The sequence below is a fragment of the Manis pentadactyla genome, chromosome 2, assembly GCF_030020395.1.
Source record: "Manis pentadactyla isolate mManPen7 chromosome 2, mManPen7.hap1, whole genome shotgun sequence".
Classification (NCBI taxonomy): Eukaryota; Metazoa; Chordata; class Mammalia; order Pholidota; family Manidae; genus Manis; species Manis pentadactyla.
Genome location: NC_080020.1, coordinates 6,388,571 through 6,404,835, shown reverse-complemented (window position 1 = coordinate 6,404,835; position 16,265 = coordinate 6,388,571). Strand labels below are relative to the sequence as shown.

Genomic DNA, 16,265 nt, shown 5'->3' with positions numbered 1-16,265 from the left:
GGCATCTAGGAGGATAGAAAATTGCAGCAAGCAGTTTAGATGTGATTATTTATGAAAGTTTACAAAAAATGATAAACATGATGCCAGAGTCCCAAGGGCAGGTTGATAATTGTGGCCTCCCTGACCCTGAAACTTAGCCAACCTTGGGCCTGAGCTGTGGGGACTGAGTTCGCCCAGAACAGCAGAAGTTTAAAAGCAAAGTAAAAAAATCTCTGGAAGACAAGCTGTGGAACAGGAGCCGGGCCCAGTCACCCCGGGAGGTATAGGGGAGAAGGAGTACCCGGAGGAGAAGGGGAACTGCAGCGATCAGAGCTCTGCCCTCTCCGCTGTGCAGCTTCTGTGCCCCAGGGGATACATGCGACTGCACGGACCCACTAACACACGCAGCTGCCTTACAGATAAGGAGAAGCTGGGAAATGTGCTCCATTTCCTCTTTAGACATTTAGCATATTAAATATGCTTGTTATTTTGAAGAAATTTACTTAGAACATTAAAAACGTATTTTCACTTGTTTTATTCACAAGTGGATTTTTCGTTTTCCAAGAAAACAATCTTAAGAGCCTCCAAGAACCTTTTAGTTGAACCAGACTCCTTCGTAAGCTTCTTTCCAGTAACCCTCTCAGTTTTTAAAAATTCAGTTCAACTTTTTTAGATATTTTCTTATCATTGAATCTTCAGGGTCCCCACCCCTGCCCTTTGCTCTTCCTGCATCTGTGAGCTGTACTGTGAATGAGAAAGGACAGGACCACGTGCCAAACAAGGGCAATGTAGAAAAGAGATTTTTTTTTAAAGCAGTCCATTTCTATTTGTTACATAATCACTGTCCGCCTACCTCACCCTTCATTGTTCCCCGTGTCTATTTAAATTGAGAGTCCAAGTATTCTAAATGCTCAAAGACGCTGTGACCCTTGTCGGACGTGGGCCTGGGGGGCGGGACTCTGCAGCCACAGCACCAGTTGCCCTGGGGCTTCCACTTGCACAGCTGACAGCGTCACAAGGTCAGTCAGCTGCGTGAAATCACTCACACGAGGAAGCAACACCTAAAAACTTCCTCACATCTGTTAAACTGCACTTTTGATTTGCAGCAAATGAGCACAATTTACCCAGTGGAACTCCAGGAGATCCGAAAAGCTTCACTAGTTGAGAAGCAAACCCTTGTGACAACGGTTGCTCAGAGGAATCCGAGTCAGCGCCCGTCAAAGCTTGGTTATCCTCAATTTGCAAGAACGGTAATGGCTTGGTTTCATCCCTTGTGTTCTGCTTTTCATCAGAATTTTCATTTAAAAAGAGAAGATCAGAACCGATCCTAAAAGAGTATAAAGTATCAGGTTGGGTACTTAAAATTTCTGAAGAAATAAACCCTACGTCATTTGGTTTATTATCTACTCTTGTCTGAGATCTGAAAGTCAAAAATGAATCCTTGCTTGGAAAAGATACCTTCCAAAAGCGAGATGTATATTGCAGCATAAGAGGAGAAATAGGGTTTTTGTAAAAATACACGGGGTGCCTTTGTCTATTAAATGGCAGGAAATGAGAATAAAATTGTCCACCAACATTTAGAGGAGAATCTTGGATAATATCAAAGTAAAACCATGAAGGGTAATGATTGAAGATGGTAAGTTTTTGCTTACTCTCCTCTTCATTATTTATTTCTGAAATTCCATCTTGTTCCTCTTCCAAAACAATTTTGAGTCTATGGCTTTCTGGTAACAAGCCACATTTCCCCCTTACTTTTACGCTGATATGACTCTGTCCCAGTAAGTTAAGGTCAGGTGTCAAATTGAACATCCTTTTCTGCCTCCTTCGCCTATTCTTTGCTGAGTGTGAGGCAGTCTTTGGGATATCCAGTTGAAGTGAGCAGTTTCCCAAGATATTTATTTCTGTTCCTCGGACTGAATCTGTATTCTCACTTGGAGGTGACACATCTTCATTTTCTATCAATAGCTTCTCCTCTGTCCATGTTTCTGGACCGCTCCTGGGGCCTGATGCTCCTTCAGACGTGGAGAGCAGTTTGATCAATGGCCCCTTGCTGTCAGGACTGGCCCGTCTCTGCCATCTCTCTTTCTTCGGTCTCTGTTCACATACAAACTGATGAGGTCCCACAGGCCAGCTATCAAAACAGGACTGTTTGTCAGGGCTCAGCTGTGATGCTTCAGCAGATAAACTATTTGAGCAAAGAGCCCAATAATTATGTTTAGTTGTATTTACTCCTTGCTCCTTTCTTAACACTTTATCTGGAGTTCTGGATCCGTACTGATGGCACAAAACCGTTTCATTCGGGAGACTTCTGTCTGCCGTCTCTCTCCCCTGCCTAAACGAGCATGGGGCATCAGAAAGTCGGCCCTGGATGTCCATGACATACCCCTTGCCAACATGCTTTTCCACCTTTAGGCTAGAGCAGTCACCACGCGCTACACAGGAAAGATTTTGAGTCACTGTCGGAAAAGTAACAGAGCTTTCATTCGGCATCGATGACAGATTTGGAAATAAATCATCATCTTCCTTAGGGAGGAAATTCTTTGGTGTTTTGTCCAGCTCGACTGCAGACAAAACATGTGGAAAACTGTCTTCGGCTTTTGTGTTTTCCCGCCTTCCATCTTTACGGCCATCCGCTAAACCTCCTAGTTCATTCCCGGGACCGCCAGCAAAGGCACAGCCCGATTCTCCTCTGGCCGAGTCTAGACCTTCCTCCTCCCTCTGAGGCGGCTCCCGATCTCCCGGCAAAGTGCAGCTTACGGTTGCAAATGGATTTTCCTCCAGGGTTTTGCTATAACTGTTCTGCTTTTTCTTTCTTTTTCTGTTTCTCTTCTGTTTGGTTGTGATGAGCCTGTGTCCAGTTTTCTTCACAGCTCTTTCTCTGAAACAGAAGAAAATTTGTAACCTAATTATTTGTAAACATTAGAAAACCAAAACATTATACTCTTAATGTGCGGATTTACAAATCATTCATACAAGAGACTCTAAGGGCTGTGTGTGTGTGTACTTTGTACTGTATTTTAAAATCACTTTAAAAAAGAGAAACACTTTAATCCTCTAAATTAAAAATAAGGAAGTACACTTTGAGAAATTTACAATTCATTTTTATATCATTTCATAAACCAATACTTCATGAAAACAATATTTTCCCTAAGAAAATATTGTTTATATATATATGAAATATTATTCTTTACTTATATATAACCTACCAATAAATATCTTGGGTTTTTGTAACACCTTGAATTTTGATAAGCGAACAGTGGCTGGTATAGTCTCAGAATGGCCTGACTTTAGTTGCTTTAATAGCTAGATTTTCTCTAGACATAAAAATGGTGGCAGTTAAGTTGCTTCATCAAATTATAAAGAACAGTTGATGATGAATGGCAAAATCCAGTAATTGGGTGAGCAGCTTCTGACTGCCTAGCTGGCCGTGGCTCTAACCCAGAGGCTCTACCACCACTTAGTGGGGTATCTGATGTGAGGGCATTTCTGGTGGTCACAGTAACTGGTAATGTGTCACAGGCACCTGGTACTGAGACCAGGGATGTTCCCATTATACAATGCTGGGGACAATTTCACAGGGAAAACTCATCCCCCACCAAAGAGTGACAGTGCTTTCATTGAGCACCCTGAAGTTCAAGCTCCCATTCATTGAAGACAGTCTTCGATCCTAAGAGAAAAAGGAGGATTTAGAAAATTTTTTAATTCAAAATATAAAGGTCTAGTTGTCTTCTCTTCTATAGGGTACAGAAAGAGAAATAGTAAAATGCCGTGAGGAAGGACAGCAGACACTGAGGCAAAAATCCAGGACACAGGAACAGAAAAACAAACAAGCAATTAAACATGTAAACAAACATGGAAGCCAAAAGCGATGCTGAGAAGAGAAGTCAGTTGATTGGATGGGCATTAGACAAAGAAACTTAGTAAACCTACCCCAGGTCTCTGCCTGGCTTATTCTGACCCACACTGCTGCACAAGTCACACAGGCAGGAGCCCTGAATACCCTGTTCTTCATCACCTAACTGCTGCGGCCTTTTTCACACATTCCTGGACGTTGGTTTATAAAGAACATTAAGGAACACTCAGTTACTGAGAAGCAGTAATACCAAGAAAAGAATGCCAGCTTCGGTAGTAACCCTCCGGCATGATCAGTTCCGATACTGATGAACGTTCTAGTTGAAGTCCAAGGTGCAACAGCACTTAGGAAATTCACACTGCAGACTAGTAGGCCATTCTAAAAACAAACTCTCCTGTCTTCTCCCAAAAATAAACCATCCTGGGGCAGAGAAAGGAGGGAAAGAATGGGTAGAGTTTGTTGTTTTATCACTGGACTAAATGACAATATAATAAGGACTTAAGACTCACTCGAGGACTGGTGAGTCTGTGGAGCTGAAACAATGTGTAGTTACTGTCCCTTTAAAAAGCTCCCTGCTGTCCAGGGAAGAGAGCCCTAATCCATGGCAATGGGACTACTAGATATGGTTCATCACAAAAATGCCATCAGGAATTCTAAGGGCCACAATGCTATTTTTTTTTAATTGGCTTTAAAAAAAACGCTGTTTGTTACACATTATGTATTAAGGCTGTTTAATTGCTTTACATGTACTAATTCAACTAATCTTCACAACAGCCCTATGTAGTTAGGCAAATGCTAGTTCTATCCTCTTCTCAAAAAGGCAACGGAACCAAGGAGATGCTGCAAGATTTCTCCAGCTACTGCCTCTGTGTAAAATAATATGGAGGTTCCTCAAAAAATTAAATATAGAACTACCATATGACCCAGCAATCCCACTCCTGGGAATATATCCAAAGGAAATCAAAACACTAACTTGAAATAAAATCTGCATCCTCATGTTCATAGCAGCATTATTTACAAGAGCCAGGACATGGAAACAACCTAACCACTGATGGATGAATGAATAAAGAAGTTATGGAGTACACACACACACACACACACACACACACACACACACACACGGAATACTATTCAGCCATAAAAAAACACAAGAAAGTCCTATCATTTGTGACATCACCAATGGGCCTTAAAGGCATTGTGCTAAGTGAAATAAGTCAGACAGAGAAAGATAAATACCGTACGATCTCACTTACATGCGGAATCTAAAAACAAAACAAAACTCATAAAGAGATCAGATTTGTGGTTATCAGAGGCAGGGGCTGGGGAGGGGATGTGGAGGAAGGTGGTAAAAAAGCACAAGCTTTCAATCATAAGATAAATAAGTACTACAGATGTACTGTACAACACAGTGGCTATTTTAACACTGCTGTGTGTTACACAGGAAAGTTAAGAAGGTACATCCTGAAAGTTCTCAGCACAAGGAGAAACGTTTTTTTTTTTTCTTTCCTTTGTATTGTATCTATGAGAGGTAATGGATATTAACTAAACCTATTGTAATCATTTCACAATATATGTAAATCAAACCATCATGCTATACACCTTAAACTTATACAGTGATGTATGTCAATTTTTTTTCAATAAAACTGGAAAGAGAAAAAAACTTTGCCCAAGGTCACAGGGTGACTGGCAGGATTCAGACCAAGGCTGATGGGCTCGAGTCCACACTTTTAATGTTATGCAAAACTGCCTCTCAATTTTAAAAAAGAATTTTACAAAAGCATTTCCTCTCTCACTTCCTTCTCTTCTTCTTCCTCTCATCTTCAAATTCTTACACGTGCATAAACATAGAGATACTAAGCTGGCAAGAGTCCAGTCCTTTTCATGAGTAGCACTTGGGCCTTGACTTGTACCATCACTAACCTAACGGAGTCCTGAGGCTTTTTGCTTGTCCTCTCTTACTCTGGGTCACACTAAATAAACAACAACAGAAAGAGAGAGGAGGTCGCGTGGAACAGGATCCATCTCCCCATTTGGACTTTATGTCAAACTCCATATGAACAATGAGAAGACAGGGTAGGTGTCCTGTAATTTGGATCTGCCTATGGGCACAAGGTCTCTTCCTGGAGTTAATTCATTCAGCACACGACGGAGCTAGTGAGAAGTGATCAGGTTTTGGATATATATTGAAGGAAAAACAAGCAGGACTTGAAAACAAATTGAATACAGAGTATGAGAAAAGGATAAGAATCAATTATGAGGGCAAGGACTATGGCCTGAACAATTGGAGGGATGAAATGGCCATTCACTGAGACAAAGACGCCTATGGAAGGTTTGGAAAGAGGGTTGCTAGATCAGTTGCCTCAAAGTTCAGCTCACAGTCTGAACCAATAAACTAATCTGTCCTTCTAGCAGAGGTTGGAAAATAAAAAAGATGAGGGCTTCTCTAATATTCCTCAAGGGTTCCTTTGTGTTTCAACTGGATTACAGTCTGATAGCTCTTTAGAGGAAATATAGTAGAAACCTGCTGATGATCAAAATTCATGATGCCCGCAGAAAAGTTAACACGGTTCATGAAAGAATAATATGGCTTGAAAAATAAGCTACCAGAGTCTGGGAGATCACGCAATTTATTAAAGCAGTTTGCTTAAAGAGTTAGTCAAAGGAGTCCCTAAGGATTGGATTCCAACTCAAAATACAACACAATGCCAAGAAATATAAAAATCAGAGGACGTGACTCTACAAGGAGGCGTGCCAGAGACTTGTGCCGAGTTCTGCACCACTGCAGCTCTATATAACTACCATATTTGTCTCAGTACTTGGACCAGGCCTTCTGGAAAGGTCACACAAATCAATAGCAGGACTTGTGAAGCACCCGGGAGGAAAGGAAAGTGATGGGGGTGGTGATGATGGTGATGACTTCTGTAAGAACATGTGTACGTTGGATGTGACTGGTCAGTAGAAGTCTTCATCTATCTATAAAGTATGACAAGCTCATCAAACCTGTGTCAAGGCTCACTAAACTCGATCTCACTTCTGCTGATTCATTTAGGGATGACTGGCACCATGAAAAGAAAAGAATCATCACTAAATAAAAGTGAGTCATGGAGAGGAAGTGAGGAGTCAGAGGCACAGGCTGTAGCTTTAGAAAAGAAAAGAAGGAATAAGAAATGAACAGAAGGTAACACATCTCTGGTGACTAACATGCTGCTTTCTAGATGATGGCTTGGCATCCAAGCTTCTGGGCAGGGATGGAGGCTGCTTCTTGAGAATCAGAGTGAGTGTGTTTGCTCAGAGACAAGTTAACTTGACCAAGTGAACAGTGACCTGAAGAGAGGGCAAGAGACTATCCAGATAAAGCCAAGACTGACTACTATGGAGAAAAAGAAAAGAAAAGAAAAAGTATGGTAAGTGCCTAGGAATCTTCACGAAAAAAAAAAAAAAACTAAGGGGGGCAGAGATAGTATTTCCAATTGTAGAGGCCTATATACTAATTTATGAAGCATGAGCAAGAAATGAAGTAATACTCATCAATTACAACCTACGCAGATTATAACAGTGGTCTCACGGCTTGTGGCATGACTGGTTGGGATTCCAGGCCTAGGTCCCAGTCCTGTCTCAGAAATACGCTCATGATGGCATCTTGCGTAAATCCAGTCTCCCTTCCCTAACATTACCTCCTTGCAGAGCTGCAAACACCATTAATATAAATGGTCTTCAGTGACCTCTACTTAACTAACATGACAGATTAAAATAATTCTCTGCCCTGCTTCTACATCATGTAATGACACACAGGCTCCCAAGACGACTGCTCTCTAGCCCAACCACGGGCCTCAGCTCCCATCAGGGCTGTGCATTTACAGGGAGTCAGATGGGTTTTTTCCGAAGTCTGCTCAGACTAATCATAATTGTTACCATGATTATGTTGTTTGGTTAAACACCATGTAAACATTATTTCAACCAGTAGAATATGAAAAGATTTCTATAAAAAATTTAATTGAAGTGAGTGAATTGAAGGAAAAAGTTTCTATACAAAATTAAATTGAAGTGAGTGAACCAATAAAGATGAAACACTAAAGAATTGTTTTCAAATTAGGTGTGGAGAGGAAAATTATAAAGTTTGCCTAAAAATAATATGAAACCTATAATTCTGTACTCCTCTTGTTTTGAAAATTTCATTGGGTTCTCCAATTTACATCAATAGAAACTAGAAATTCTTGACAAGGCATTACAGGTGTGGTTTATACATGAAAAATGCTAAACTTCACCAAACAGAATCATACATAAATATTGGTGAATGAATGTACATGTAAGCACACATTTTAAGTTCAAATGAAATGTTTAAACTATGTTTCATTTCTTAATGATTGCTTATTTTAATCAACATTTTTAATGAACTAAACTAACCAGCCACCTGTCCCAATTATGTTAGATAAAAGGACTTTTATCATAAATGAAGCTTCTAGCACAATGGTGGATATTTCATAAATGGCAACTCTTATTTTTACATATATTAACAACAACAATAACAATTTTATATATTTCAGTGAGACTCCTAGGATGCGATTCATGATTAGAATGTTGCAATGGCTAATATGATTTATGCAAAAAGAACATCTGAGATAGAAGACCTGCAAAATTCCTCAAAATGTGATTTATTTAATATAATTGCAAATGATTAGAAGTAGAGAAATATTTTCTTTTAAAAGTGGCCATACACAGACAAACTGAAAAATCCACCATCTTTATCAGAGATTAAAACAACTTTCTCAGTAACTGATAGAACAAGCAGACAAAAAAGAGAGAGAGAGAGCGAGCAAGCAAGGATATAGAATCTATAAATAGCAAGTTAGTAGTGCTCGATGTAATGGACAAATACAGAACACTCCATCCAAAAACTGGAGAAAACACATTCCTTTAAAGTCCAGCTGGAATATTTACAGAAACTAGGCCATAAGACTAGCCTCCACAAATTTTAAAGAATTATTAATGTGCATTCTCTGAACATAATGCAATTAACTTTGATATTAGCAACAAAAATTTATTTGAATTTTTTAATATTAAAAAATTCATAGAACAATATTGGAATGGAAATATAGAACCAGATGACAATTTTTAAAAATTACATATAAAAATGAGCTTAAAGGGATATTTGCCATAAATGTTCACATTTAAAAAAGGGGTTTACCATAAAATTAAATTAAAGAGTTTACCACACAACTGAAGAAGATAGAAAAAGAAGAGCAGAAGACCAAAAAGGTAGAAGGGAGGGAATAATAAAAGATAAAAAGATAACAAAGGAACAGAAAATAAACATACTATAGGCAGGATCTACAAATCCAGAAATTGGTTATTTGAAAAGATCAATATAAAATATAAACCCCCAGTGAGATAAATCAAGGCAGAGAAAAAATAAAATTAGTCTTAGAGATGAAAAAGGAGTCACAAATGCAGATCCAGAAGATTTTAAAACATAAAAAGGCTGCAACATTATTTACAGTAGCCAGATATGGAAGCAATGTAAATGTCCACCAACAGATGAACAGATAAAGAAAATGTACACACACACACACACACGCACACACACACTGCATTACTATTGAACCATAAAAAGTGAAGGAAATCTTTCCATTTGCTCCAACACGGATGAACCCTGAGGGCATTTTAATAGGTGAAATAAGTCAGACAGAGCAAGACAAATATTATAGATCTCACTTGTATGTGGAATCTAAAAACAAAAACAAAATGAGCTCATAGAACAGAAAACATATTGGTGGTTGCCAGAAGCATGGAGTAGGGGTGGGCAAAAAGGGGTGAAAGTGGTCAAAAGTACTAACTTCCAACTATAAAATAAGTCATGGAATGTAATGCACAGCATAGTGACTATAATTAATAATACTGTATTGTATATTTGAAAGTTGCTAAGAGAGTAAATCTTAGAAGTTCTTATCACAGGAAAAAATGTGTAACTCTGTATGGTGATCAATGTTAACTAGACTTGTTGTAATTATCATTTTGCAATATATACAAATATCAAATCATTATGTGATATACCTAAAACTAACATGAAGTTATATTCAATTACATCTCAATTTAAAGAAAATAAAAATACCATGAATAACTTTATGCCAATAAATTTGAAAATCAAATTAAATGTATAAATAGCTTGAACATACAACTTATTAAAGGTTACTAAAAAAGAAACAGAAAGCCTGAGTAGTCCTCTAATGGCTAAAATAATAAAAGTTAAGTTTTTCTCCCAAAAAGAAAACTCCAAGTTCAGGTGATTTTTCTGAAAAATTCTATAAATACTGAAGGAACTGTTCACTATAAATATTATGCAAACTTTTCCAGAAAAGAGGAAAAGACAGAATACCTACAATTCTTTGCATGACACTGACATGGCTTAACAGGAAGTATATAAAAATGGATAATTACCAGGCTAGTTTCATTCTAAATACAAAAATCATAAACAAAACATTAGCAAACTACCTCTAGTAATGATTAAACTAATAATACATAGGATGTAGCTGGATATATCTTGGGATTTGCAAGGCTGGTTTACTCTAGAATATCAGTAAACATTATTCATCATATTTAAAAAACATAAGATGTTTAACCTATGTTAAAATATATATATAAAAGCATTTCAATACATGCAGAAATTTTGTTTTATTCATTTTCCACTAACAACTTTAAAACTCTCAACAGCCAATCATATTTTAATAACGCACAACTCTTCGAAAACTAGGAATAGATAGTAACTTCCTTTTCCTTGTTGTTTGTGTAGTTTCTTTTCTGCCACAAAAAGTATCACCATTTTCATTCAACACTGTACTAGAGCTCCTAAGCAAAATAGTTAAACAAGGAAAATAATGAAGAGATGTAAATATTTAAAGGAAGAAACAAAAATTTTATCTTTAGAGATGACACAATTATGTAGACTTGTGTAAATAATTTTTAAAACTATATAGATAAATCAATACCATAAATAAGAAAGTTTAACAGGGTTGCACGATATAAAATTAATTTTTAGACTTCAAATGCATGAATGATGTCAGCAAAAACGGTGGAGTAACAAACTTCAAAAGCCTATCCCTCCATGAAAGCAATGAATAAACTGGTAAGGACTGGCAAAATCAAAGCTATTGGAAATCTGGAAACTAATCAGGATTCACAGCTACCAGGCAAATGCTTAATAAACAAACAAAAAAATAGTTGAATCTCAGTAAGAGAATTTTTTGGATGTTTTAAACTTACTCTGGTACTGTCTACTGTTCCCCAGATCAGCATAAATCCTGAAGACAACAGTCTGCAACCTAAAGACAACTGCAGGTTGCTAGTACCAGAACAGAGCTGAACTCATTCTCAAAGAAATGTGATTGTTTAGTGGCATCCCTAGCTCAAAGGGCTTGCCTTTATTTTGACTAACTCAGAATTCTCTTAGGAATAAGGTGACTGCCCAGAGGGCATCTGTTGAGTACATTTAAAGGCAAATGCATTAGCCACTGCCACCTAGGGCAAGGAATAACAGTAAATATAAACAAAAGACAAACCAAAAAGTTTGAGAGGAAAGGCTGAGGACTGAGTCATTTTAGAGAATAAGAGCTTTAAAAAGTTCTCAGACATTCCCGGGAATCTGGATGACCATGTCATGCCAGGGCTAGATGTGTGCTCAGAAAAGCACTGAGAAAGCCCTAAGGTCTCACTTCTGGCTGACCTTCAGGAAATGAAGACAAGGCAGAGTTGTAAATGGCCTTAGTGGGAAGGTGTGCGCAACACATACACAGAGCCTATCAGCAAAGATGGAAATTTTTTTTGGTTCTAGATGTTTAAAGAAACCTTTGTTGAATCATCTGATCACTAAGCTAATGGAACAAAGACTTCAGGTTACACAAAACAAAGAATATAGACTTTATAAAATTAGTGCAGAAAAGAAACTACACAAACAACAATTACAAAAAACAGTAACAATAATCCCTGGGAAGAAGGAGAAACTGATTACAGGTAGGCCAATGTCTAATTTTCAATTAAAAGTTAGTATGCAAAGAAACAAGAAATTGTGGCCCATACATTGGAAAAAAGTAACTGAGAGAAACTATTCCTGAGAAAGCTTGGATATTGGTCTTACTCAACAAAAACTAAATCAATTATTTTAAATATTCTCAAAGAACTAAAAGAAACTATGGACAAAAAAACCCTAAAGAAAATCATAAGACCAGTGTCTAATCAAATAGTGAAAATCAATTATCAGGTGGAAATTATAAAACCACAGAAATTTTGGAGTTGAAGAATACAACTATCAAAATGAAAAATTCACTAGAGAAGTACAACATGACAAACAGGCAAAAGACAGACAGTGAACTTGAAGACAGTTCGGTTGAAATTACCAGTCTAAGCGGCACAAAGGAAAAAGAATGAATTAAAATAGAAAAAGCTTCAGAGATCTCTAGGATCCCATCAATCATGCCAACATACATATAATGGAAGTCAGCAGGAGAAGACAGAGAGGGGCAGAGAGACTATCTGAAGAAATAATAGCTGATAATGCTCCAAATTTGATGAAAGACATTTATCTACACATCCAAGAATGTCAACAAAGTCCAAGCAAAAAATCAAAGAGATCTATACTGAGACACATTGTTAGAAGATAAAGAAACTTGAAAGCAACAAGACAGAAATGACATCAAATACAGAGGATCACCAATGAGATCCAGACCAGACTTCCCATCTGAAACTATGAAGGCAAGAAGGCAGTGGGATTATATATTCAAAGTGCTGAAGAAAAAGACTACTAATGATGCATTTTCTATCCAGTAAAACTATCCTTCAAAAATGAAGAAATTCCCAGATAAACAAAAAATGAAAGCATTCATTACTAGAGGACCTGTCCTATAAAAATGCCAAAAGGAGTCCTTTGGACTAAAATGAAGAACACACTAGACAGTAATTAAAATCCATATGAAGAAAAAAGAACAATGGTAAAGGAAACATAGGAAAGTATAAGAGTCAATATTAATGTATTTTTGGTTTATAACTTATTTTCCACATTTAAAAAATAATTACATAAAAAATTATAAATCTAGGTTGATGGGCACAATGTTTATAGATGTAATCTGTGACAATAACCATGAAAAGGTTGGAGGGGACAAAGCCCTAGAGTAGCAAAGGTTTTATATATAATTGAAACTCAGTTGGCATTAATTCAAACTAGACTGTGATAAATTAAGATGTTAATTATAACCCCAGGGCAACCACTAAGAAAATAACTTAAAAATGTAGAGTAAAAGAAATTGGAAGGAAATAAAATTGGCATGCATAAATAATCTAACATAAAAGAATGCAGTAAAAGTAATGAACAAAAAAGTATGTATTATATGGGAAATAGAAGTCAACTACATACACCAACAATAATGTTAGAAAATGTACTTTAATATATGCATATACAAACATACATATATGTATATATACATATATTAGCATATAATATACACATATGCCATATAAGTATTTACCATACCAACAAAAAGATAGAGTACCTAGTATCTTGGTGCCATGGATCAGCCTAAGGTGTAAACCTAAAGTCTTTTTCCAGGTCTTTTCAGAGCTTGCATACTTTCCTCAGCATGTACAGTCACTTTCTAATTTTCTCTCTCTATACAGTTGCTTTTGAATGTCCTAATCCTTGGTGTCTGGCTCCCAAAAAGCAGGGGACAGGGAGAAAAATGAGGAGGAGGAAAAAAGTGTTAGCTCTCTTAAGTCTCCTGGAAGCCAATTCAGCCAAAGAGGGGCTTGCAAAAATGAAGGGACATGCAACAAAAATGGCCACATCCCTCCTTGTCTGCACTTTTGTGCTTAGAAGCAGCAATTAGTCATGAGAGCACAAATTCCCTACGTTTGGAGGGCAGTCCTTTTTGCCTGTCTTGGCTTCTGCAAACTGCACGTGCTGCTTCTGAAACCTGTGCCCAGCTGCCTGCCTGGCTGGGGATGGGAGGTGGGCAGCTACTACTGTACTAAGAACTGATATTGACTGAAATAACTGCAATTTACTGTCCGAGCCTGCCCCCTGGAAGTTGCAAGCCTTCAGTAGACTCTATTGCTATAGTGACATAGTTATCCAAGTGGGGAGGCAGATTGCTGTTGCTTCCTGTTCTTTTCAACAAACAGTGCTGAGAAAATTGGATATCCACATGTGAAAGAACGAAGTTGGAACCTTACTGAACACCATATACAAAATTAACTCAAAGTGCCTCAAAGACCTAAATGTAAGATCTACAACTATAAAACTTTTAGAAGAAAACATTGGGCAAAAGCTTCACAACATTGGATTTGGCAGTGATTTCTTGGATATGACACCAAAGACACAGGCAACAAAAGAAAAAATTGACAATTGGACTTCATGAAAATTAAAACATTTGGGAAATCAAAAGACAATATGAAATAAGTAAAAATGAACCCACCGAATAGAAAATACCTACCAATCATACATCTGATAAAGGATTATATAGAGAACTGTTAAAACTCACAAGACAAAAACAACTTGATTTGAAAATGAACAAGGACATGAACAGACATTTCTCCAAAGAAGATACACAAATGATCAATGAATACATGAAAAGGTGCTCAGTCTCACTCATCATCAGAGAAATACAAATCAAAATTACAATGAGCTACTATCTCACACCTGTTAGGATGATGATTATTAAAAAAAAAAAAAAGAAAAAGAAAAAGTTGGTGAAGATGTGAAGAAATTGGAACCCTGTGCTGTTTCTGGGAATGTAAAAAATGGTGCAACCTCTATGGAAAACAGTATGGCATTTCTTCAAAAAATTAAAAATTGGATTACCGTTATGATCCAGCAGTGCCACTTCTGGGTATATACCCAAAAGAACTGAAAGCAGGGTCTGAAGAGATATTTGTACACAAATATCCTTACAAGGAGTAGAAGTCATCGACTAGTCAATATCTTAAATAGATTCCAAAGATTATAAGGACGTAGAAGTAGAAGCCGTTCTCGAAGCTTGTGGCCAAAGCCGCACTTACCCAGCCTCCCACTACCTGCCTGCAGCAGTGACTAAACTTTCTTTTTTCCAGCTTTTTTGAGGTGTGATGAACAAATAAAACCTAGAGTTTTCTGTAGACTAATTTGAAGCCCAACTGCTTGAGACTATCTTCCTCTTCTTACTTTATGAAGAGGCCTCCGATTCATTCACATGCTAACCCAAATCACTTCATTTTGCACCCTTATCTACCCCAAATAAATGCCAATATTCATTGACTTATGCCAATATTCAGTATCCATGGCTTTCAGAGGATCTGTAAACTCCCTGAAATTGGAATGAAGTGTAAATATGTACATGTGTGCAAATTTTACAAGGAGGGCCTTTAGCTTTCAATGGATTCTGAAAGTGGTTATATTACAGAAAAGGGGTTAGTTAAGCCCATTTCTGGCTCATCATAGCATAGCTTTAATTTGTAGCTCAAATCTTATGCCTTTTTTTTTCTTTCCTCCTTAACCATTATTCAAATTCTTCTATCAATACCTTACAGTCAGTCTACCCCAGTCTATGGAATAGTATATCTCAATGCAGATGGTGACTGTGAGAGTGTGTTTTGCTACATATAACAGTAACAATAACAGTATTAGGCACAGCAGTAATAGTAGTTTAACTCTGATCAGTTTCTCGGACCCAATTCCAATGTGTATAAGCATGTGGGAGGGGGTCACATAACACCAAGCAATTCTTGAACACCAGCAGGGTGTTGGTGACCTAACTCAATTCTGATGCTATCTGCTGGGAGACAGCCCCAGATTCCCCAGGTTAAGGGCCCCACCCTAAAGACTGCCCTCCACACCCCACTGCAGATGCCTGCCACAAGCCCCAGGCAGTTAACCTGTACTTTTGACCAACCAGTTACAGAGTGGAGCTTCCAACAACCTCGCCCTTAGTTCAATTAATTTTCTAGAGTTGCTCACAGAACTCAGGAAAACACTTATGCTTACCAGTTTAATATAGGTTACAAGTTAACAGCCAGATGAAGTGAGATACAGGACAAAGCTTCCAAATAAGGAAGCTTCTATCCTCGTGGAGCTTGGGGCCTGGATGGCTGGCACGTGGAGGCGTTCTGGTTCCCCAAGCCTAGGCGCGCTCCCCCATGAGGAGCAGGATGAGCCAGGCACAGAGCAGAAACTCTCCTCAGGGGGTTTGTGAGGGCTTCATCACTAGTCATGATTGACTAAATTATTGGCCATTGGCTGATTCAGCCTCCAGCCCCGCCCTTGGGGGAGGGTCCAAAAGTCTCTCATTAACATAACAAAACACCCATTTCACCTTTTAAAAGTCTGCAGTGTTTTCAGGAACTGTGGATGAAGACCAATATACCTAGGGAATATATATTTGGTCAAATGAATGACCAAATATGTATTTCTTATGAC

The 16,265-nt window shown here is 37.9% G+C and overlaps 1 protein-coding gene across 6 annotated transcripts in view; it reads right to left on the bottom strand.

The window, feature by feature from the left end:
• N4BP2L2 (NEDD4 binding protein 2 like 2) overlaps positions 1 to 16,265 on the bottom strand; it is a 100,648-nt gene that overhangs the window by 37,045 nt on the left and 47,338 nt on the right. For all 6 annotated transcript variants that reach the window (XM_057489723.1, XM_057489711.1, XM_036905011.2 and 3 more), the window contains one exon: positions 1,104 to 2,857. In XM_057489723.1, the coding sequence (XP_057345706.1) occupies positions 1,104 to 2,857 (1,754 nt within the window). The remainder of the gene's footprint in view (positions 1 to 1,103; positions 2,858 to 16,265) is intronic.